Source organism: Archocentrus centrarchus, chromosome 5 (genome assembly GCF_007364275.1).
Source record: "Archocentrus centrarchus isolate MPI-CPG fArcCen1 chromosome 5, fArcCen1, whole genome shotgun sequence".
NCBI classification, from domain to species: domain Eukaryota; kingdom Metazoa; phylum Chordata; class Actinopteri; order Cichliformes; family Cichlidae; genus Archocentrus; species Archocentrus centrarchus.
Genome location: NC_044350.1, coordinates 23274700 through 23297567, shown reverse-complemented (window position 1 = coordinate 23297567; position 22868 = coordinate 23274700). Strand labels below are relative to the sequence as shown.

The 22868-nt window shown below is 37.8% G+C and overlaps 1 protein-coding gene across 1 annotated transcript in view; it reads left to right on the top strand.

The window, feature by feature from the left end:
- The first annotated feature begins 1635 nt into the window (after nt 1-1635).
- Nucleotides 1636-22868, top strand: part of atg7 (ATG7 autophagy related 7 homolog (S. cerevisiae)) — a 55623-nt gene continuing 34390 nt past the window's right edge. The window contains exons 1-16 of the mRNA XM_030729210.1: nt 1636-2048; nt 3378-3580; nt 3705-3759; nt 3845-3962; nt 4136-4213; nt 4360-4476; nt 4763-4909; nt 5212-5300; nt 9278-9399; nt 10115-10205; nt 11143-11287; nt 12837-12995; nt 15722-15916; nt 17510-17755; nt 18967-19082; nt 21901-21976. Coding sequence (XP_030585070.1) covers nt 3409-3580; nt 3705-3759; nt 3845-3962; nt 4136-4213; nt 4360-4476; nt 4763-4909; nt 5212-5300; nt 9278-9399; nt 10115-10205; nt 11143-11287; nt 12837-12995; nt 15722-15916; nt 17510-17755; nt 18967-19082; nt 21901-21976 — 1926 coding nt within the window. The 5' untranslated portion in view covers nt 1636-2048; nt 3378-3408. The remainder of the gene's footprint in view (nt 2049-3377; nt 3581-3704; nt 3760-3844; nt 3963-4135; nt 4214-4359; nt 4477-4762; nt 4910-5211; nt 5301-9277; nt 9400-10114; nt 10206-11142; nt 11288-12836; nt 12996-15721; nt 15917-17509; nt 17756-18966; nt 19083-21900; nt 21977-22868) is intronic.

Below are 22868 nucleotides of genomic sequence, written 5' to 3'. Positions count from 1 at the left end.
TGAGTGAAGGCTTCTACTTCTTGGGTTTTGATTTTGTCCCAGGTGTCTTCCACATATCTGTACCAGTGGCTAGGTGCTATCCTTTTGAAGGACCCAAGAGCTTTACCTTCCACTTCCTCCATGTTGGCTACAATGGGAGACACTGGGGAGCCCATGGCACATCCATGCTTCTGTCTGTAGAAATCATTGTTGTATTTGAAATATTTTGTGGTAAGGCAGAGCTCTAACAGTGTACAAATCTGATCTGGGGTAAAGCTGGTGCTGTTTTGTAAACACTTGTCTTTCTGTAGTTTTATTTATTTATTTTTTGACAGTTTCCAATGCCTTAGTTGTAGGTATGCAAGTGAAAAGTATAACCACATCAAAGGACATACAGTAATGGCTTCATAAAGAAGATCAATTGATCATCCTAATTGTAGCACAGATCCCAGAAAACCTATTTTGAACCAAATCAGATTTCTGGGATTTCCTTTTCTGGATTATTGAGCATGCATCAAGATACTGTAGCACGATGTCCTTGGGCTGAAAATATCCATTCAAACAAATAATTACTGAGTTTTACAGCAGGCCACATATGGTTAAGTTGCCAGTGTGCTGAAAGTGTTATCTTTGATCTTTTGTGTGCAAAGTCTAACAAGGACATGTTTATGAATAGATCCATGGCCCCATAAGCCCTCTCATCATAACCCTTAATTAATTAATAATACTAATAATACATTCATACATAATACATATATAGTTTTTAAAAATAGTTTACTTTAGCTTCTATTTAAGTGTTAGTTTATGTGCAATATTGCTTTTGGTTTACATGTGAAATATTGAGGGGCCTGGGTCTAAGAATTTCATTGCCAGTAGTGATATGCCACTGTTCCCTGTACATGACAATAATAAAATAAACTAAACATGCATAGTATGAATCTTTTTTAAAACACTAAAAATATTACTATGAGCCATTGAAGAAAATGTCTTGCTTTTGTTTTTTTAATTAATCATTCAAGAGCAACACAAGCTAGTTTGATCAACAGGTTGCAATATACACCCACATGAGCATCACAGTGAGATTTGTTTTCTTGTTTCAACAAACCAGTGAATGTTCCTGAACTTACCTCACTGAAGACTTCACTGTAAATATGTGCTCCATCTAGGAAACTGTGTATAGTTTCAAAGCATTTCATGCTGTAGTTTCATCTGCTACCTTAAAGTGCTGCTGTGTTTAAATTACAAGGTACAAGAATAGCTTGAGTGCTGTGTTGATGTCCTTCAAGGAATCTTGCTGTATTAAAGGGTTGAATGGTTTTTACTTGTGGTAATATTTTTACTTGTGGTAATAATACATGTGTAGCAAGCTAATCAAAAAAGGGGGAGGGTGGGGTGCTATTCATACAGGATTGTCCTTGGCAGGGCAGGAACTACCATTGGTTACTGTGGCTGTCCACCAGGGAAATACACACACACACACACACACACACGGGTGACATTTTGGGAGCTTCATATTAGCTTAGATGTTCATAAGTTTTCTGTCTATACCCTGGTCTTCAGCGTTTTGAGCCCCCTGGTCAAAACATGACATCTTTCCATTTCTACCGTGCGTTTTTGCCCAGCAGCATTGTTTTGCGACGGTCCCTAACCCTGTTTTCGTACAGTCTGCCGTCCACATTCAGCTAATTTCTGACTTTCCGGTGGCCGCTTAACTCATAATCGGCACCAAGCGAAGTAGAGTTACCGGTTTCACCACTTTTATATTCCGTTTCTGATTTCACCAGCTGAAACCAGTGGTACGTTTATTACAAAAGGTGGCTCACTGCAGCCTTTGTCTGTGTCAGAAATGAAAAGAAACGGCGCGTACAGGTTTTTGTCAGTTTTCTCCTGCTTTATCGTCTGCGCATTTTTGTTTCTGTTTTGGTTCTTTGTATTTTACTCAATGGTGCTTGCACCATAAACACAAGGTGCAACGACTGCAGCTAAGCTAAAGCTTACCCACATTGCATTGCTTTATTTACAAGTCTCGCGATCACATGATCGCCTTCACCAGGAAGTAACAATTTATGGTAAGTGCACAAATGCTGGCACAGTTTGACATATAAACATGTGGCTGGCTATCTGAAGCTAACCTAAATTGTCTGGTTTGTAATACAGGGATGTCTTATCTTCTGACTTATTACCATGAGAATTTTCGTCGTGTTTGCAAACGCTTAAACTGCTAAAGCTGGTGCTTTCATTGTGTGGTCTTTAGTGAACTGCCTTTACTTCCCAGTTAAAGCCATGACGAAAGTAAACGTGGATATTCCCTTAAATACTCAGTTTTTATAGGTTGGTGGTCTTTGTTAAAACACAGTTTAAGCTTACTTTGCAGCTAAACTGGTCAAAAAGGTTTTCAAATTATTTATCTTTTGAATTGATGGATTAAACATATGGAAAAGATACATAAAAATAAACATGAAATACTTAATTGTCCAGTATTTATTGTTTATGTAGCATGCCACCACATGTTGGGTAATTTACAACAGAAGGAACAGCAAGAGTGACAGGGAAGGGTTACAAGATGGTAATGAGACCTGCTATGGTGTGTGGTTTGGAGACAGAGGCACTGACAAAAAAAAACAAACAAAAAAAAAAAAAACAGGAAGCAGAGTGGAAGATGTTAAGATTTTTTTTTTTTTGTGAGTGACCAGGATGGGCAAGATTAGAACAGAGGAGGATGCTAAAGTTAGCTTGAGAGGTGGACGCAGATGATCTGCTGTGGTGACCCCTAAAGAAAGTAGCCAAAAGTAGAAGTGACAACTGACACTATATTGTGGTTATCCTCCATGGTGTCCTCTATTGTTTTTTTCATGATTTATTACATATACATTAAATATCAAAAGTGCAGATAGTTAAAACTGTGGTATTTTGGGTGATGTATTTGTGGAGTGATTTGAAACCTGGCTGAGTAATAAGCTCACTCAAATCAGGTGTACTCCTTTAGCGTGTTCTTCACTGGGTTGTGAATTAAACAGCAGTATCAGAGGTTTAGAGCTTTGCAGATAATTAATTAATTAATTATTATGTGGTCAGCAGGAGCTTCTCCTTCAGGTAGCCACTAATCATAGGGCTCTGTCACCATCCCTGGGTGACTCCAGATGGGGTAGGCCAGCACCTTGCAGGACAGTTCTGCCGTAACCGGTGTAAGAGTGTGAACTGGTGACTGAGACGCACTGCAAAATCATAAAGTACTATACAAGTGCAGTCCATTTACCACAGTTTTTAGTTTGTGGTTTTTGGTGATTCTGGTTACTTGTACAGTGCGAGAGTCACTTTACTACTCTTTGTGTATCTAAGTCATAACTGATTACAGGTCCTGCAAGTGTTTCACTGCCTTCTGCTGTTCTGTTTCACAGCTTACTTAACTTGGCTCTCTGTGAAGTTGTAATGGCATCCAACATCAGTGAGGCATCGCCATCCACTGCAGAACTTAAGCTGCAGTTTGCTCCCTTCAGCAGCGCTCTGGAAGCAGGCTTCTGGCATGAGCTTACTCAGAAGAAACTCAATGACTACAGATTGGATGAGAGTCCTAAATGTATCAAAGGCTACTACTACAATGGTGAGTAATGTGGTGGCATGGTTTCAATAAAAGGTCACTGTCAGGTGCAGTTTTTCGATTGACAAATCTGTATATTATCAACATGCTTTAATTAATATAATGTATCTCCTTTTATGTCTGATAGGTGACCCAGTTGGTTTGCCTACCCGTCTAACTTTGGAGTACAGTGCATTTGATATGTAAGTATAAGGCAGTATATTGGTCGTTATGGTTACACTGTGAACATACAGTTTAATGAAAAGATGTTATATTTTTGGCTGTTAGTGACGGTGCAACGCCAGCTCGTTGCTGCCCAGCTTTTGGAACGCTGTACAATACCAACACGCTTGATGCCTTTAAGAATACTGATAAAAAGGCTCTGCTGGAGAAAGAGGCCAAGGAGGTAAAAGACATCCAGTGGGAATTTGCTCATATATATAAGTGTTTAAAGTGGATTGTCTATAAAACAGGCATCAGAATGGTCAAATTTCTAACAGAACATTACATCATTGAATGACTGATTATTTTTTTGTTTTCTTTTGTTTTTTTTCTTCTCCATCTCCCTTTGTTGGGTAGATTTGGGATGCTATACAGTCTGGAGCTGCTTTGAAGGACCCATCCATACTTTGTAGATTTATTCTCCTTACCTTTGCAGTGCGTATAAATATTATCATGTGTTTCTTTTTTTTGTTTTTTTTTTCACACATTGACAGCTTCATGTGACTGTGTTTCTTTCATGGTTTTGTCTTGTTCTGTCCACTTAAAAAAAAAAAACCCAAAAAAACAAAATCCCAAAACAGGATTTGAAGAAGTACAATTTCTACTACTGGTTCTGCTTTCCTGCACTCTGTTTCCCAGAGGCGATAACGCTTGTCCAGTCGCCATCCGTCCTAGATCAAGTTTTCTCTGCAAAGCAGGTTGGCTTTTTAAAAATTATCATGAACATTAGAGTATGTTAACGAAAACTTCAAAATGCACTTTCTGAAAAGGTTTACAGTTAAATGTTAAAACTCTACAGTTACTGTTAGCTCTTTAGTTTACTGACTACAAAGGGCTATGAAAAACTTCCACTACCAAAAAAAACTTAACTGAATTTTAATTTGGCTGCTATCCCCTTTGAGGTCCCTTGCTTGTAAGGTGCTGCACTTCTACTTCTGATATGTTTGGATTCTGGATTTTTCTAACGTCTAATTTCTGTCTTAGATTGCAGCCCTGCAGGATGCCTATGATGGCCTGTGCATCAAAACAGGCACCACTGCGGTTCCTTACTTCCTGATCAAATACACAGATGACACAGTTCAGATGGCTTCACTGGGGGACTGGGAGACATTTTTCAGTGATACTAAGAAGGTTTCAGGATAATTTTTGTATTCATATCATTAAAAAAACCATTAATTTACACATAAATGTTATTATTTTACATGTGTACAACCTTTTGCGCTTAAATTAATATCATAATACTATGATTTAGAGAATGCACTAAAAGGTTCCAAACCTTTTTTTGTTCATTCTGTGTTAGTTTAAAATATTTAAGACTTACCTGTCTTAGATAAGTCTTAGACTTTGACTAATACTGTCTAGTGTTATACACACACCCGCGTGCACACACACGCACTTTGCTAATATAAACATACCTTGTTTGTTTTTTCTAGGTTACTGTGGGTGTCTATGATCCGTGTACTCTGTCCCAACATCCGGGCTGGCCCTTGAGAAATCTACTGATCCTGTTAGCTAACCAATGGTAAAGTCTGTGTGTGTGAGTGTGTGTGTGAGTGAGAGAGAGAGAGAGAGAGACTGTGCTGTGGAAAAATGAGGAAGTTATCTGGAGAATGCATGCTGCGGGTTCTTAATGTGAAAGTGATTTTTAAAAACATGGTGAATTTCGCTCTAAATTGTGCAAAATGAAAGGCAGGAAGCCTCTGCTGGACTGATTTCCTGACCCTGCAGTGTCAGGAGCACAAACCTTCATATTATAAGAAAAATCAATTTCCAAAAGGAAAATTCTGTCCCACGCAGGCTGAAAAAGAAGTATTTATCTGCTGCTTAATCTCAGTGGTGTTTTAAGAGTTTTAGGGGGATGAGATGAGATTAATTTGATCAATTACTCTTTCTCTTAAAGAGCAGCACTTGCTTACAGAACATGGCTATTTCTGTTAAGATAGTACTATTTGTCTATAATACTGTAAATTTTCCAGATAAACAATGTCTATTTATTCCCTTTTAGCTAAGATCTGGCTCACATCATAATCTTAAAATATAAATCAGGTTGTCCAAACAGTTTATATTGATCTAGTCGTCCTTGTTTGCAGAGAATGGATAATGATGTCACTGGTAGCTAACCATATCCGCCTCAAAGATTTCCAGAATTATTTCCAAATTCCTTCAGAAAACATTGCAGCTCTTGTTTGCACTATTTTGTGCAAATTTGTGTAAATTCTAACAGATTTGTGCTCTGTTTATTTATTTATTTATTTTATAGCATGGACAGTGTGGTTGTTTGGTCTAGATCAAAGACAGTAGCTGGTTTAACTCATGCCATACCTATCTGTGACACACACAGCAGCTGCTGCCTGCACGCATGCAGCATACTGAAAAGTATTTTTAAACTAGATTTTTCATCTACTGAAAATGTTCACTAATAACAATTCAAAAATATTTTGGATTTTTTTTTGGAGGGGGGGGTTGTTGAAAACAGGAGCAGACTCTTGGCATATTCAAAAATTGATAGATGAGTTTTGAGGGAGGATATATACTTATATATGTGTCATGTAAAAGAAATGCATCATTGAGCTTCTTGCTTTATAATTGAAAAAAATTATGAAAAAATTGTTTTTGTTTGTGGTTTTGTTTTATTCATGTGGTTTTTCATTTATTCATTACTAAAGTAGTCGCAGAATAAATATTTCAGTACACCAGATTATTGACTAAACATTTCATTTGAGAATCATCATCTGAACATATTGAAATATTGACAGAGATTAAAAACACATGGCCAGTACTGCAGGTGTCTCAGGACATTTTAATTTCAGTCAGCTGGTGTTGCTGTTACTCCATATGCTACGTTTTTGTGATACAGTTAACAAGTTACATTTTCCATAACTGACTAGAAAAGATAGTAAACGTGTGCTCTGAGATAGCAAAAAGAAAACAACTTTAAAAAACTGACTCAATATGAAGAAGATATAAATGAATCTGCACTCAGCAACCACTTCATTAATTAAACCTTGCTGGGACCCCCTTTTACCTTTTAGAACTGCTTTAATTCTTTGTGGCATAGATTCAAGAAGGTGCTGGAAACTAAGTTTTGGAAATTTTGGTCCATATTGACATGAGAGCATCACGTAGTTGCTGCAGATTTGTCATCTGCACATCCATAATGCATATCTCTGGTTCCACCACATCACAAAGGTGCTTCATTGGATTGAGATCTGGTGACTGTGGAGGCCATTTGAGTACAGTGAACTCATGAACTAATGTCAAACATTTTTAATGATCTAACCACACGTTACACCACCACAAGCAGCCTGAACTGTTCACACAAGACTAGATGGACCCATGCTTTCATGCTGTTTATGGCAAATTCTGTCCCTGCGATCTGAATGTTGTGGAGGAAATTGAGACTAATCAGACCGGGCAACATCTTTCCAATCTTGTTCAATTTCGGTGAGCCATTACAAATTGTAGCTTTAGCTTTCTGTTCTTAGCTGACAAGAGTGGCAAGGAACATGTTGTGTGTTCAGAGAGATGATCTTCTTCATTCCTTGGCTGTAACAAGTGGTTATTTGAGTTACTTTTGCCTTTCTGTCACCTCAAAGCAGTCTGGCCATTCTCTTCTAGCCAGAAAAATGCCACACACTGCATATTTTCTCTCTTTTTTTTTTTTTGCACCATTTTCGGTAAACCTGAAAATATTAAATATAATTAAATTAAATACTCAGACCAGCCTTTCTGGCACCAACAACCACACCACCTTTAAAGTCACTTTCTTTCCCATTTTGATGCTCTGTTGGAACTTCACCAGCTTGTCTTAACCATGCCTAAATGCATTGAGCTTCTGCCATGTGGTTAACTGATTAAAGAAACATTTGTGTTAACAAGCAGTTGAAGAGATGTAACTAATGAAGTGTGTACTTTCCCTCAGATACACATCTAAACAGTCTTTAGGTGTTGTAGCCTGTACCAGTGATTTTTGCTTGTTTTTAACACCTTGTGCTTATGCTCACTGTCTGCAAAGAAGGTGGTTTTATAATATTTAATATTTAAAGATTTCCCTTTCACTTTTTAAGAAATTATTTATGCTTTTTATTTGTCTTATACAGAAGTGGATGATACAATGATGAGACAATTAAAAAAATAAATTGATGAAAGGGCAATGATAGAAGGTTTTCTGTACTTTTATTTCTAGATGTTAAATAAATGATTGCAAACAGTTGTAGAGTAAAACTCTAAATGTTGAAATGAACCAGTAGATATTACAGAGCAGTGTCTTGATTTTGAGAAAAACATAACACTAGACCTGAAACTTTGAGCAAGAAGAAGCAATCCATCTTCCCAAATTGGTCATATTGCATTGTTCCCCTGCACCCGGAGGGGGCGAGGGGGGATTGTTTTTGGTATGTTTGTCTGTCTGTTAACAATATTACAGCAAAACTACCCATCTAATTCATACCAAATCTACATGAAAGATGGCCAATTACCGCTAGATAACCTGATTACATTTTTGCAATAATTGGGTCAAGGTCAGAGGTCATGTTTTCCAAAAATCTTGTAAACGCGATAACTCAAGAACTGTGTCACCTAGGATGTTCATGTCCTAAAACTTTTGGATGAGTTTGAATGACTGTTGACCTTTACTTTGACCTCAAGGTAAAGGTCAAAGGAAAATTATGGTCATGGACAACAGGACCTATGTATTATCTCTGATTCAGTCTTTGGAGAGTGACACGTTTGTGAGATGGACAGCGTTCAAATCTAAAATGTCTGCCGGGGGGGTTATAAAATTATGCCTGTATGTTTAGTTTTATATTACTTTGGAAGAGCTCTATACTGAATTTCAGGTCCACATTGAGGAATGTTTTGTCACAGAGCTTAGTTTTCCCTGTTCTGGTATTTTGATTTTTTTATTTTTTATTTTTTATTGCACAAAAAATGATTTCCCACTGAGGCTTGTTTAGTAATAGTGTCCTGTGATATCAGTTCCTTGTCAGCAATTAATCAGGAGTTTAGCCTGCATGCTCTGCAGGTTTTATCTTATACAAACTTCATCAATCATGTGCTTGACTACGCTTTCTCTCACTGTTAAGCATAAACTGTTGATACTGGCGTAGGTGGGTGAAGATAAATTTACTGTGGAGCTGTGATGTCTTGCTTATTCAATTCTTTTATCAGAGCTTGATTGTGTAATATGACTCAGTCATTCAGTACCATATTAGAGGATGTTAGTATGTGTGTATAAGTTGAGGAAAGTTTGTTTTGGTTAGAGTGACAGACATGTTTAAATTTACAATGACCATATGTGATATATATATATATATATATATATATATATATATATATATATATATATATATATATATATATATTTTTTTTTTTTTTTTATGTCTCATTTGTAATCTGTGTATGTTCCATTTTTAACATTTAGCATCTTCTGTGTGTGTGTCTGTGTGTGTGTCTGTGTGTCTGTGTGTGTGTGTGTCTGTGTGTGTGTGTGTAATACAGGGGCTCTAAGCTGGCCACAGTGCAGGTGCTGTGTTTTAGGGACAGAACTCTGCAGGGAAGCCGCTCCATACAACAGAGTGTCATCTTCCACGTGAAACTACCTGAGCTTCCCAACAACTCTGGTAATCTCTCTTTTTTTTTTTTTCTCTTTATGTGTGCAATTTGCATCGTGCTGGTATATCCCTGCATTTGTATTTGTATTTATTTGTAAGTGTATGAATCTGAATTTGTGCAAAGATTCAGATACATACACTTGTGTATATTAATACTAAAATGAGCACGCATTCTTAGTTCACTTTCCACTGAGACTGTCTGCTTCTTTTTCAAGCCACACTAATCTCACAAAGCGTTTCCATTATTCCTTTATCTGCTGAATAAGGGAAGAAAGTAATTTAAATGGTAATAGCAGGATGGGAAAGGGGGCACCTCTTTGATCTGTGAAGGTTTTTGTTGAGTTCAGATGAGGAATCTTTGTTTTCCTCAGTCTACCTCTTTGGTTCGTCACGGCTTTTAATTAATTTGCTGAGGATATATTCATGCAGCAAAAAATGATTCTGGTGATTGTTTTGCAAAGGATTAACCAATCCACCTTGGCCCAACTATGGATACAGCAGGCTCAGCTAAGCTACTTTCTAAGTTCTGAAAATAGAGGGGGAATATGCTGTATGTTTGACATGATTACATGAATTACATCCACAGACTTTATTTAAATAAAAGGTTCAAATGTATTAAAATGCCATTAAAGTTGTCCATGTCTGATAACGTCACTGTATGTAGTGAAGACTTTTGCTTATTCTACACTGGAAATGTGTTTTTGTTTTTGGTTTTTTTCCATAGCTTGTCCCAAAAGTGTAGGTTGGGAGAAAAATCCAAAAGGAGCCATGGGACCCAGGATGGTGAACCTCAGTGAATGCATGGACCCCAAAAGGTAAAATGAATAACAACAAATCTTTATGTAAGTATAAAGGAGTTACTAGTCTTTGTTGCCCCCTAACTCTTAAGATCAATTGCAGGATATATTTCAAACAGTGTTTCTTTTCAATTCGATGTAATATACTCTCACCGGCCATTTCGTTAGCTACACCTTACACCTAGACAAGTTGGCACACTGATGTGTGCCAAGAAAATATCCCCGACATCATTACACAACCTGCAGCCTGTTGATACAAGGCAGGATGGATCTATGTTTTAATGTCATTTACACCAAATTCTGACCCTGCCATCCAGATTTTGTAGCAAAAATCAACACTCAACAGACCAGGTGTTTTATTTTAATCTGCTGTTGTCCAGATTTGATGAGCCCATGTGAACTGTAGCCTCAGTTTCCTCCTCTTAGCTAAGAGGAGTGGCACCCACTTCTGGTCTTCTGTTGCTTTAGCCCATCTATTTCAGTGTTTGACATGTTGTGCGTTCACAAATGCTGTTCTGCATACCTTTGCTGTCACAAGCAGCTATTTGAGTTACTGTAGCCTTCCTATCAGCTTCAATCAGGCTGGCCATTCTCATCTGACTTCAGGCATCAACAAGGCATTTTTGCCCATAGAATTACTGCTCACTGGATATTTTCTTTTCTTTTTTTTTTGTTTTTGTTTTTGGACAGTTCTCTGTAGTGGTTGTGTGGGGAAATCCCAGTAGATCAGCAGTTACTGAATTTTTCAGCCTGTCTGGCACCAACAACCATTCCATGTTAAAGGTCACTTAAATCACTTTCTTCCCTGTTGCGATGCTCGGTTTGAACTTCAGTATGCCTAAACGCATGGAGTTGCTGCCAAGTGATTTGCTGATTACATAATTGTGATAATCAACAGGTGTACCTAATGAAGTGGCTGGTGAGTGCAGGTCTTCACTTGTCTCAATTTTTACAGACTTGCAGAGTCTTCAGTAGACCTGAACCTGAAACTCATGAGATGGAGACTGGTTCCTTCCCTGGACTTGGACAAAGTGATCAACACAAAGTGTCTTCTTCTGGGTGCTGGGACACTTGGATGCAATGTAGCCAGGACACTCATGGTAAGGGTGGGGAAACAAATATATGGATGGGTGGGCAGGGTGATGAAGGCATGCTAGAATTTGAAATACCGTTTTTAACCAGTCATATTACTATAGAGCAGTATTTTGATGATGCTGATATTTACAGCATGCACAGTCTACTCTACAGTTCACTGCTGTTTTCTAAAGAATTATTTATTTGACAACTCAGATAAGTGCTCCTTGGAAAGTGTTATGGCTCCTAATTAATTTGGGTCTATGTGGGCTTAACCCACTAGAAATGGTTACAGAAGATTTTTGAAACAAAGATTTTAGCATAGATGAGGAATATTATGTTTTGGTTATGGGAGGCATCTTGACTACTTTTGGCAATCAAAATTTCTCTGATAGTCTGTTAATCTCTCTTAATCTGTTAATACAAGAATAATGGTTCACTTGTTCAGTAGCCTGGTGCTACTATCAAGACAATTATCCAAGAAATATAGATTTAACATTATTATAACCTTGTAATGTAACCATCTGCTGTTATATAAGATATGTTGACCAAAGTAATGGGCTCATAAATACATTAAATACAATTATAGATTTCTCTCAGTTTTAATATTGATGGATGGATTTGAGATAATGTAGTCAAGAAAGTTTGGAACCACTGACTTCACAGAAAAACATAGTTTGTACAAATAAGGTCCCGTTAAAAGAAGCTCAGCTGATTATCAGCTTGCCAACAATTACTGAAACAGCTGTTGCTGACAGACTTTCACTGCTGTACATGGCTCTGTAAAAAGAAATATTATAAAAAAACAAACAAGATATTCAGTTTTCTGTTCTGGGAATGTAAGCAGCACCTTTCTTTGATAGAAAAGCCTTCACTGAAACTTATCTGCCATTGCCCTGACACATTGTTCGCTGCTTGCTTCACTTGTGCTTTCTGAACATGATGGTGTAAGTGTACCCTGAAATTTGCTGTATACTGTAAACAACTGTCTATGGGTGACTTAAATAATCTTTCTCAAAAAGTAATTTCCTCTATGCTTTTTTTTTTCCAGTGTAGAAAAATGTCTGTTTGTTTTTATTTGACTTGTAATTTGAGTTGATTTTCTTATTAGGCTACTAACATGTACCATGTAACATAGAATTGATGGTTTTGAGTACAGGTACAGGTATTTTAATTTACTTAATGGTGTAAATATAACAACTCTGATAAATGACTGCTTTGGAGCCTATCAGTGTGTTTCTGCCTGGAGGTATAATGTTCTTTTGAATTCAAATTGGTGGGTTTTTTTTGTTTTGTTTTTTTCACCAGTTATTTGATTGTCTCTCAGACAGAGCCTGGTGTTCCTCGTAAATTTGGTGTCATGGTGACTAGACCCAAAATAATATGGTTCTTTAACCTGCACACTGATGCATCCATTATTTCTGAGTTAGATTGTAATTGCACTAAGTATCCATTTTAAATGTGCACAGGGCACACCATTTCCCACTCATTGTCACTGAAACAGCTTACAAAGCTCTGTTTAGGTCAGTGTTCATGTCAGTAAATGGTGGAAAATGTTTTTCCATTTTTCTTCAGGGTTGGGGAGTGCGACACATTACATTTGTAGACAATGCAAAGATCTCATACTCCAATCCAGTTCGGCAGCCACTTTATGAGTTTGAGGACTGTCTTGGAGGTGGAAAGTCCAAAGCCATGGCAGCTGTTGACCGACTTACCAAAATCTTTCCTGGTGTGGTAAGTCGAATAATAATGCTTAACTGTGTAATCTGTATTTCTGCTGATATATTAGAATTAAATCATGGCCTGCTTCTTGGAAACCAATGATTGCATCATCTAGAAATCTGTCATAAGCCTTGTTTTTCATTTCTTCAAAATACTACGATTTTGTTCTGCATATTGGAATTGCACCAAATACTCATTTGAAATGCGCACAGGGCACAGTGCCTACCACTTTTCACCGATACTACTCACAAAGTGCTGCTGAGGCAAATGTTCATGTTATAAAATTAGTCTAAAAAGACAAAAAGATGAATTTGTAATCACTGTACAACTCCACTGCCAGTAATCACAACTGTGTTAATGGTAGGTTTGTAATCGTATTCCTGTTGGAATAGTCACGACATAGATGTGAGGTACAAACCATGGAGAATAACAAGAGCTGTGTTTTGTTCATAATAATGCTGGTGGTTTCAATACTTTGCTAATTAATGAGTGGGTTCTCAGTGGGTTGGGGTGGAAGGGATATTTTCTATTTTAGCAAATGAAAAAGCAGCCAAACACTCACAGAAGGGCTCTGGATTGGTTTGAAAGAGGGCGGCCATTATTGAGCTACTATGAAATGCAAAGACTGGATGCATATTTATAATGTGAGTCATGTGTCCTGTATGCATTTCATAATGAGATGATTCACTTGTCTGTCCTGCAATATTATGCAAAGTTGGGATCAGGAAATCATGAAACTTAAAATATGAAAATGTAGTTTTTCTTTTACTAGTTATTTCCCATTTTAATGGGCAGTTAGCCTTTTATATGTGCTTAGCAGGTTTAACCAGCTCAGTGTCTGGCAGCGTAATTGACTCAGGACCCATTAAAATGAATCTCTCTTTTTCTGGGCTCCCATCACAGATCGCACTGTGTTGCATAGATAACAAAATTTGCCTCGCAGCACATCTAAAGGTCACTAAGCAAACACCTTATCTTCTTTGTTAAATCTGCAGCAAAACAAATGTATTTTTAAAGCATTTGAAGAAGACTGACTAAGAAAAGCAGCGTTTATGTTTTCACGCTTTCTGCGGGACAAGTTTTGACCAAACTGACCGAGTAGGAGTCTTATATCTTCTGTCCTTATCAGTCACATCTCACAGAATGACTCTACTCACTGTCTAAAGATCTGATGTCATGCACCTTAAAACTGTGTAAGATTCAAGCCTCATTATAAACCTATTGATTTTTCAAAGGTTATAATCGCCTCTATAATAATGTGTCTCTGAAATAAGATACACTCGGACGGGATAATAGTGTCACCCACTAAAAGAACTATGATGGCCTCTTTTAAGATGAATACACACACACACACACATGCAAACACACACACACACACAGCTCTCATGCCATTGACTTGACATCCAAGTCTCTCGCTCTGGCCACCCTCATTTTCTGTTTCTCTCTGAATGTTCTGGGACCTGATGCGTGGCCCCGCGTAGTCATGATGTGTCCTGACACTTTGTTTTTCTACCATCAAACTACCTGCTCTTATTTTTAACAGAGTGAGTGTACACCTGTGTCTTTCCTCCCTGCTTGTTTTTCTACAAACCCATGGGTGTCAGGTGCAGCTGTGAAAGATGGAAAGACAAATATGAAGACAGTGAGCTGAAAGTACAGAAGTACTTTAATTGAACTGAAAAAACATGGTTCATACAAGGTCACAATGTTGGAAATGTCAGAAGTAGATTTCTTATTTTTTCGGTGGACAAACACCTGACAGAAGTCACCTGACATTTCCAGGACAGCCAGCACCAACTTCTTTTTCTCACTTAAATTTTGTTCTATCAGTGGTGGCTTTCTTGGATTGTAATAAAATGTTTTAATTTTCAGGAAAGTTTTTATTTCTCCATAGTCAAAAAGATTTTTTTGTCTTTCTTGGCTGAAGGTTAAGGATGTTTATAGAGGGAACTGGAATATGATTACCACCTCTGCAGCTTGGCAACACTTACGTCAAAGTGAAATGTAAATTCAAGACTTGGTTGACAGCTCCCACCCTTGAACTGTGAAGAGTGAAGGGATAAAATCTACTGATTCAGTAAAAGTGGCATTTTTATTTTCTTGTTAAAATCTCACACTTCCTTCTTTGGCCTCTCTGTCCTTCTCTTGACTATGAAATTACTCTTGACATTTCCACTTGCCTTGTTGTCGAGTATACACTCTCTGGAGATAGACACAGCAATAGAAGATTTGCAGTGGACAATAAAAGGCATTAAGCGATTGAACATTCAGTAGCCTTGCCTTGTTCATCTTGTTGACTTTAAAGTGATATTTCTTATTTTCATGCACTTCAGCTGAGTTTATACAGGACCGTTTTTGTCTGATCTTTCATGTCAGCTACCAGAAAGCAGAGAAAAAAGCAATATTTGACCTTACATTCTTAATCTGTGACAAATCTGTAGCCTGGCAGCTTTTTATGCCAAAGTGGCCATTTGAACATGACTTTTCTTTTGTCTGATTACATATTTTATACTGTAACTCTAGAGAGAGCCAAATTACATGTATTGGAAAAAGAATACCCCCTGACAGTGATGTGTTTACTGTTCCAGCCACAATATTAAAATCGGGTTGTTCCATAAATAAAGCATGCATATGATTCAGACACACTATACTATACACATGTGCTCAAATTGTAAACCGTGGTCCAGTTTTCTCTTGGTCTTTGGCTCTAATATCTCTTACACTCTTTCCTGTTGCAGAATGCGGAGGGTTACAACATGAGCATCCCCATGCCTGGCCACCCAGTGAATTTCTCCCAGGCCACTCTGTCTCAGGCCCAGAGAGATGTCGAGCAGCTGGAGAAGCTAATTGCAGAGCACGATGTGGTGTTTTTACTAATGGATACAAGAGAAAGCCGCTGGCTGCCTACAGTTATCGCCGCCAGCAAGAGGAAGGTAGGAAGGAACAGTACAGTATGGACAATGAACAGAAAAGTCACAAAGCAGCAGGGTTTACAGGAGGCGGGGGTGATTACAGCTCCACTTACCATATTTTACATAAAAACAATGAATGAAATGATGACATGCAATGTGAAAGTGGACACCTGCAATGAAGTGCACACTTAGAATTATTATTAAACTCTGCAGTTTAGTGGAGCCACTTTCAGCTCATTATTTGGTTCTGCTCATTCACTGTGTGGTAGAGTGTCATCACTCTCATTAACTCTCTTAAAGGAGACAGCTGTTTTCAGCCAAAAAAATAAAAGAAGCTCTGAATAAAGCCACTGAACAGCACCATGAAGCAACTAGACAAAGTAGCTTGTGAGCAAAGTCAGGTATAAAACCCAAAAAGACCAAAGCAGAGGTAAATATTCAACTTCTTACCAAATAACCAGAAAGGTAACTTAAAAACATTGTTGGTTCATATTTGTGATGTTTTAATTGGTTTATTGTTTTATACTATGCGTTAAAACATCCCTAAAAGTTTGTATGTGTGGATATTCATTAGTTTTTTTTGTGGACTTAATTGCAAAATGTGAGCAGTAAAAATCATTAAGTGATTCAGATATTAATGGAAGATGTCGGTATACTTTTCAACACATGATTCAGTTCATCTTTCATATTTTGCTGTTATATTTAGGGACTTTAAGACCTCACTCTTTTTACAGTATATGCTTTCACTTTGTAATCTACTTGAAACAGGATTAATTTTAACACAATATTGTTATTACTTTGTTTGGTCTGTAATATTGCCTTGTAGTCTGAAATAAACAGTCTCTATTTGCATTGTTGAGAGTATTTCGGTAGTGGTACTGAAGGCAAATCAGAGGAAATCATGACTACGGCATTAAACAGATCTGTTTGCTCAAAGGTTACGTTGACCTTGAGCCACAGTGCAGCATTCTGGCAGGAGAGATTAATGACTTTTTAACATGGCTTTTCTTTTATTTACCATAAGCTTGAATCTGAAATTGGGAAGCCCTTTCTTCTCTTCTTTGAGAAGTTAAGATTACTTAATAACTCTGTCCAAGTTTTGTTTACCAGATTATTTTATTTTTGTTTTAGACGTTGCCAGGCAACATTAGATCTATTGAACACTGTGTCAGGAACTTGCAGCGCCTCAAGTCGTAACAGTGATGCAGCTCTTATATTGCTGTATGCTGTTAAGTGGGCTTTTGATTAGGTTTTTCTCATGGCCGGTTCAACTGAGAGGTTATATGGCCATTTGTGCCTTGGAGCTGTTTCAGACTTTACTGCTAATTGGCATCAAAATTTGTTTTAAGTGCTTCCCCAAAAGTGTAGATGCTTTCAGCAGAGCCCAGTAATGTTTCATATCTATTTTTTTCTTTTTTTTTTTAATGATTCAGCATGATGTACCCTCATAGTTTGCATATGACAAGCCGCATTTAACTGGCTGAAATGTATCAGGACAAATAGCAAAATATCTCTAATCAAGCTGAAGCTATTTAAAATTTTATTTATTTTTTTAACACTACCTTTTAAAAAGGCTTTTATTACCATGATTTACCATAATTGATATTTTCACAGCTAGTGGTGAATGCTGCTCTAGGCTTTGACACATTTGTTGTGATGCGCCACGGCCTGAAGAAACCTCCCGACAGCCAGAGCGTTTCCACAGAGCCAGACTCCTCCCCTTCCTGTTCCTCTGCTTCTTCATCTTCCTCCACACCGGCTGGTGCTGCGCCCTCTGTCCCAGGATCCTCCCTGTTTTCAAACATCCCAGGACACAAGCTGGGCTGCTACTTCTGCAATGACGTTGTGGCACCGGGAGATGTGAGGAAACCACACAGATAACAGGCATACACACCTACTGCACTCACACAAACTTTTGGAACATTGATTGTGATTGTTTTTACTTTTTTCAAGAAAGAAAGTTTTCATTTTCCTCTTTGAGAGTTACTATATGCTAAAAACATGAAGCTTTCTAAAATCTTGCATTTAGCTGTGAGATTAAAAAGAAGGGGCGAGATGCCTGACGCAACCTTCGTGCTTGTAAAAATTACACTTGACACCCACATTCTGCCTGTGTCTCTGGGTGCTTTTTTTTTGTCTGTGTGTTTGAATCTTTTTCTCCCACTTGACCTTTTCATGTTGGTAATGTATGAAGATTCTTCATTGGTTATTAAAGGCTACAGTATTTATTGGAAACTTGCTCATATTGGGACTGACTTCTACTGTAAATTCCTCATCTATCTGGCTCACTGTGACAGATTAAAGTAATACTAAGATCTGAACTTGAGACACAGCCTGCTAACACTGTATTCTGAATATTGAGTTCAGTGAAAAAATGAATAGAGTGTTTTAAATAATGTACTAATAGTATAAGTGACTTAAGCTCGAGGTCAAATGATAGAACAGATTGTCAAAACGTGTCAGACATAAACAGTATGAGCATGTCTTTGTACAAACATGAAACATGATCAGAAAATTAAAAATCAGCTACCTTTTGACTCTAAAGTTTACATGTCAGAATTTGTAGCCATTCCCCGGGTAGGCATGTGTGGTGCACAGCATAATATCCCCAAAATGTATATTGGCATACACTTTGGCGCAAACACTAATGATCCAGTCATCCATCCATTAGCAGTACCCTCTTACCCTTTTACATGTGAGCTGCAGCACATTCCAGCTGACACTGGACAAGAGGTTGGCAGCCACTGACAGGGCTACATTAATGGTCCATTTATGAAAATACTATGGCATTACTACAACCCTGCTCAATTGGAAGTATCCAGTAGTAGTCAGTGTGTTACAAACACTTGGCCTAAGTTCCCCCTGGATAAGAGCATCATCTAAATGAAATATTTTTTATCAACTAAACTCATCGATTGACCAATTTTTCTCCTCTCTCATTTCTCTCCTTATTCTGGAGAAAACCCTCTTAGGTTTAGTGGATTGGCTTTTGGCTTTCTGGAGTTCCAGGACATGATTCTCTTTATTGATCTTGTTACTGTTTTTGTTATGACATTGTTTTGCTGCAATAGTCAACCAGGGATCGGACCCTGGATCAGCAATGCACAGTCAGCAGACCAGGCCTTGCCATGATTGCTGGAGCGTTGGCTGTTGAGATGATGGTGTCCATTCTACAGCACAGTGAAGGGTAAGCATGCCTAAAGTTATGTTCACTACTAATAAGAAATTGAACTTGTACTAATGGTACCACTACTGGCCCTTATACTTGTGTAGACTTTTGATGGATGTAGTCACTGTGACACCACTAATTTAATTGTCAGAAGTAGATTACTGTTTTGATCACCGGATGCGATAAACTGATATCTGATCACACTGATAACCAGAAGATACTGTATGCACAATCAATACTCTAAGTGGGACCATTGTTTACAAAATGAGCATTGTGCTGTGTTGAACGAGACCTGAAACTAATGACTGGGACTATAAAATCAGTCGGAAAATCTTCACTGAGGGGATAAATCAAATTTGAAGTATAGTCTGCTTCTTTTAGACTTCCATACACGACATCTCTGGTTATTGGAATCAGAATTGTCCGCTTGTTTTGGCTTAGCATGGGGCAACTTACAGTAACAATGCAATTGCTGTATGTGATTCACTTCATGGCTATCTAACAGACTGTTAGCTAGGGCATCTTAGACCATCCATCCATTATTTTTCTTAACCACTTTGACCTGAGATTATCCCAGCTGTCATAGAGTGAGAGGTGGGGTACGGCCTGAAGATGCCCAGTCCATCACAGGGCTAATGGAGAGACAGAAAACTCATTACTCTCACATCTACACCACAAGCCGGTTTAGTATCACCAATTGGCACAACATAGATGCCAGGGGGAGAACATACCAACTCCACAGAAAGGCTGTAGCCAGCCATGAAGTTTGAACCCAGAACCTTCTTGCTGTGAGGTGTTCGTGCTGACTTACTGTATTCCCCAAATCAAAGGCTCAATCCTGCATTTTCTTGCTTCTTTTCACAGGGGCAAGTACACTAACACTTTCTGGTAAAACACTGTCACCTGGTGGTGAAATTTTTACTTAAACTTTGCATTTCTTTTAAGTGTTAATGAGGATCCATATAGATGAGATATAAAAAAAGAAAAAAACAGGTACGTTTGTTATGAAGACAGAGCCTTGAAGGGGAGAATCATGCTTTTAATGCCATTAGATCAATATTTTAACTACTTTTGGAGTAGCCTCATGTGGCCATTAGAGGGCCCGCAGTTTTTAGCCAAATGTCAACCTTCAGCACTGGCTTTATTTTTCAGAACTGAAGGTTGACCCTTGACTTGACATTTTAGACCTGGACACTAGATCCATATTTTTTGTATAGTCTATGGTTTGGCCAGACAGTCATATGTTGGAGTCTTGGGCAAAGTGTGAGAGGTTGACAGATATTCTTGTCTCCTGTCTGTGTCCGTGTATGTTCCCTGATGGCTGCTTATATATTATTTTCAGAATAGTCCACATGACTTTTGCATCATGCCCCATGCATGGTTTTTGTGTTCCTGCCATACAGTATACACATCTCAGCATGGTGCCAAAAATGTCTTCTCAAAACCATAATAGAAAAAAGTTTTATGTCACGCTGCCCTTTTCCTTATCCACACAGTCCACATTCCAATCTGGATTTAATAATACATCCTTGGAAGCAGTAGAGGGCTAGCACTCTCCTTCCTTAGTGAATAGCCCTGATTACCAGTACCTGTCTGAAGTGCTTTCATCAGTGCTTCACTCCAGGCTTAAAACTAAGGGAGATGTTGCCTTTTTGATGGAGCAGCACTGCAGCTGAGGTCTCGCTGCGCTGCAGGTAGTATTGGTAATTTGGTTGTAGCACAGCTTTCCCTGCCCCCAGCTTTTTCTCATTTTCATGCTTCAAAAGCTGTAACACTGAGATTCAGTCGGCCCTTAAGTTCTCTTTGCAGTCTGTGCTAGCTCGATATTTCCGTCTCTTAGAATGTGTTTTTTTTTTCTTTTCTTTTTTTTCTCAACACCAATCGGGATGTGTCCATGCCTATTAAGTGTGTAGTCATGTGCACGGGTGTGTCTTTGCGAAAATGGAGTTGTGTGTGTGTGCCCTTTTTAGTGAAAATCATACTAAAGTGGCTGCTTGCTGGGCCTGATAAGGCAGCCATTTTCTCTCAGAATGTTTTTGAGATGTTATAAGCTGCTGCAAAGCTTTCTGTCCTGGATAAAAAGCTTAGAAAGTAAAGGAGAGAAGGCGAATTTTCATGTGCTCTCTACAGTATGCTTCTGTGTTTATGTAGCTCCTTCCTTTACACCAAGATCTCACTCTCTCTTGCTTGAGCCCCCTCTCTCTGTGTCCTTGTTTTTAACTTTGTAGCTGTGTTTGTGCCTTTCTTTATAACACCAATTCTTCCAGCTCTTTATCCTAAAAAAAAAAAAAAAAAAAAAGCCCCTTACACCAGCTCTCATTTGAAATCTTACTCTGTACCAACCACAGGCTTTAGAAAATTGGCACTTCAGGATTAATGTTGCTGCAGTTTGACAGAGATTTCTGACTTCATGAAACCACTGTCAGCTCAGTGCGAGATGTGATAATTCACTTATTGTTATCCACACAGAGTAAAACCTTTTAACCCTGGCTAAATTGACTGGTAAGCAGGAGCTCTCAGATCACATGAAAAATGTAAATCCTTTTAATATTCAAGTGGGAGTTATCTGTTCTCAAATTCAGCTGCACATTTTCTTGTACCGTTTAGATTTGCTGTGTATAAGAAAAATTGGTCAAAATGCAGTGTATTGTCATTTGTGGAAGGTTGTTTAGGCAGGTTTGCTGGTTTTTGTGATTTAATGTATTTTTTTTCTTAAAAATTGCTAATATTGCACAAGCAATCATTACATTCATGAACAAAAAGGTAAACAGGAGGAAAAGTGTAAATTATGAATTATATTAAAATTGTAAATTGTGTCCCTTTTCTTCATCTCTAGAGGCTATGCAGTGGCCAGCAGCAGCGATGACAGAATGAATGAACCTCCCACCTCTCTTGGACTAGTGCCACATCAGGTCAGCCATAAAGAGTCACTCACATCCATCATGTATATTAAAATATTCTGTGATGGATCCAGTATAATGAGAATAATAAAATTATGAAATTAATAACTTGGAAAATGTCACTAAGTATTCAAACTATGCATGTAAGAGTGTGTGTGTGTGTGTGTGTGTATATATATATATATATATATATATATATATATATATATATATATATATATATATATATATATATATATATATATATATATATATATATATATATAAAATATAGACACATACACACAGACTGTAAACTGTAATTGCTGAAGTTGAATCCAGGGTCAACATCTCTACAGGCTATTAAAGTTTTCCCGACACCTTCATACTCTTTGATGACAGAGGCTGAAATGTTTGTCTAACATTCTGAAAAAGCTGCATTTCACCGAGTCCAGTTTGGAACTGGAAAGAGAACAACAATAATCAAGTGCAGAACAGAGATAATTGCGAGAACGAGTGTCTCAGGATTCAGTCCAAGAAGACATGATTATGTTTTGATCCTTCAAGTGAAAAAGGGGCACATTTTTGTTACTGTGTTGTTGTATGTACTGAGTAAAGAGGGACAAATATAAATGAGGGTAGTGTTGTGTAAAACAGCAGCCTTGCTGTTATAGTACTTCAGTTAGTGCCCTGCACTGCCTTAAAAGCTTGGTGAGTCAGTTCTGTGGTTATTAGTAGTGATTTAGTTTTTTTCCTGCTATCTTGTCCCATCATTATAAACGTATATATGTAGGGACATTTTTACATCTGATGTTTTTGATTCACTTAAAATGCACAGAGGTTTCTTTTTTGGTCATTTATATGTTCAAACTGAAAGATCAAACATGACTCAAGGTTCCTAATGAGGAGACTTCATCATGTCTTA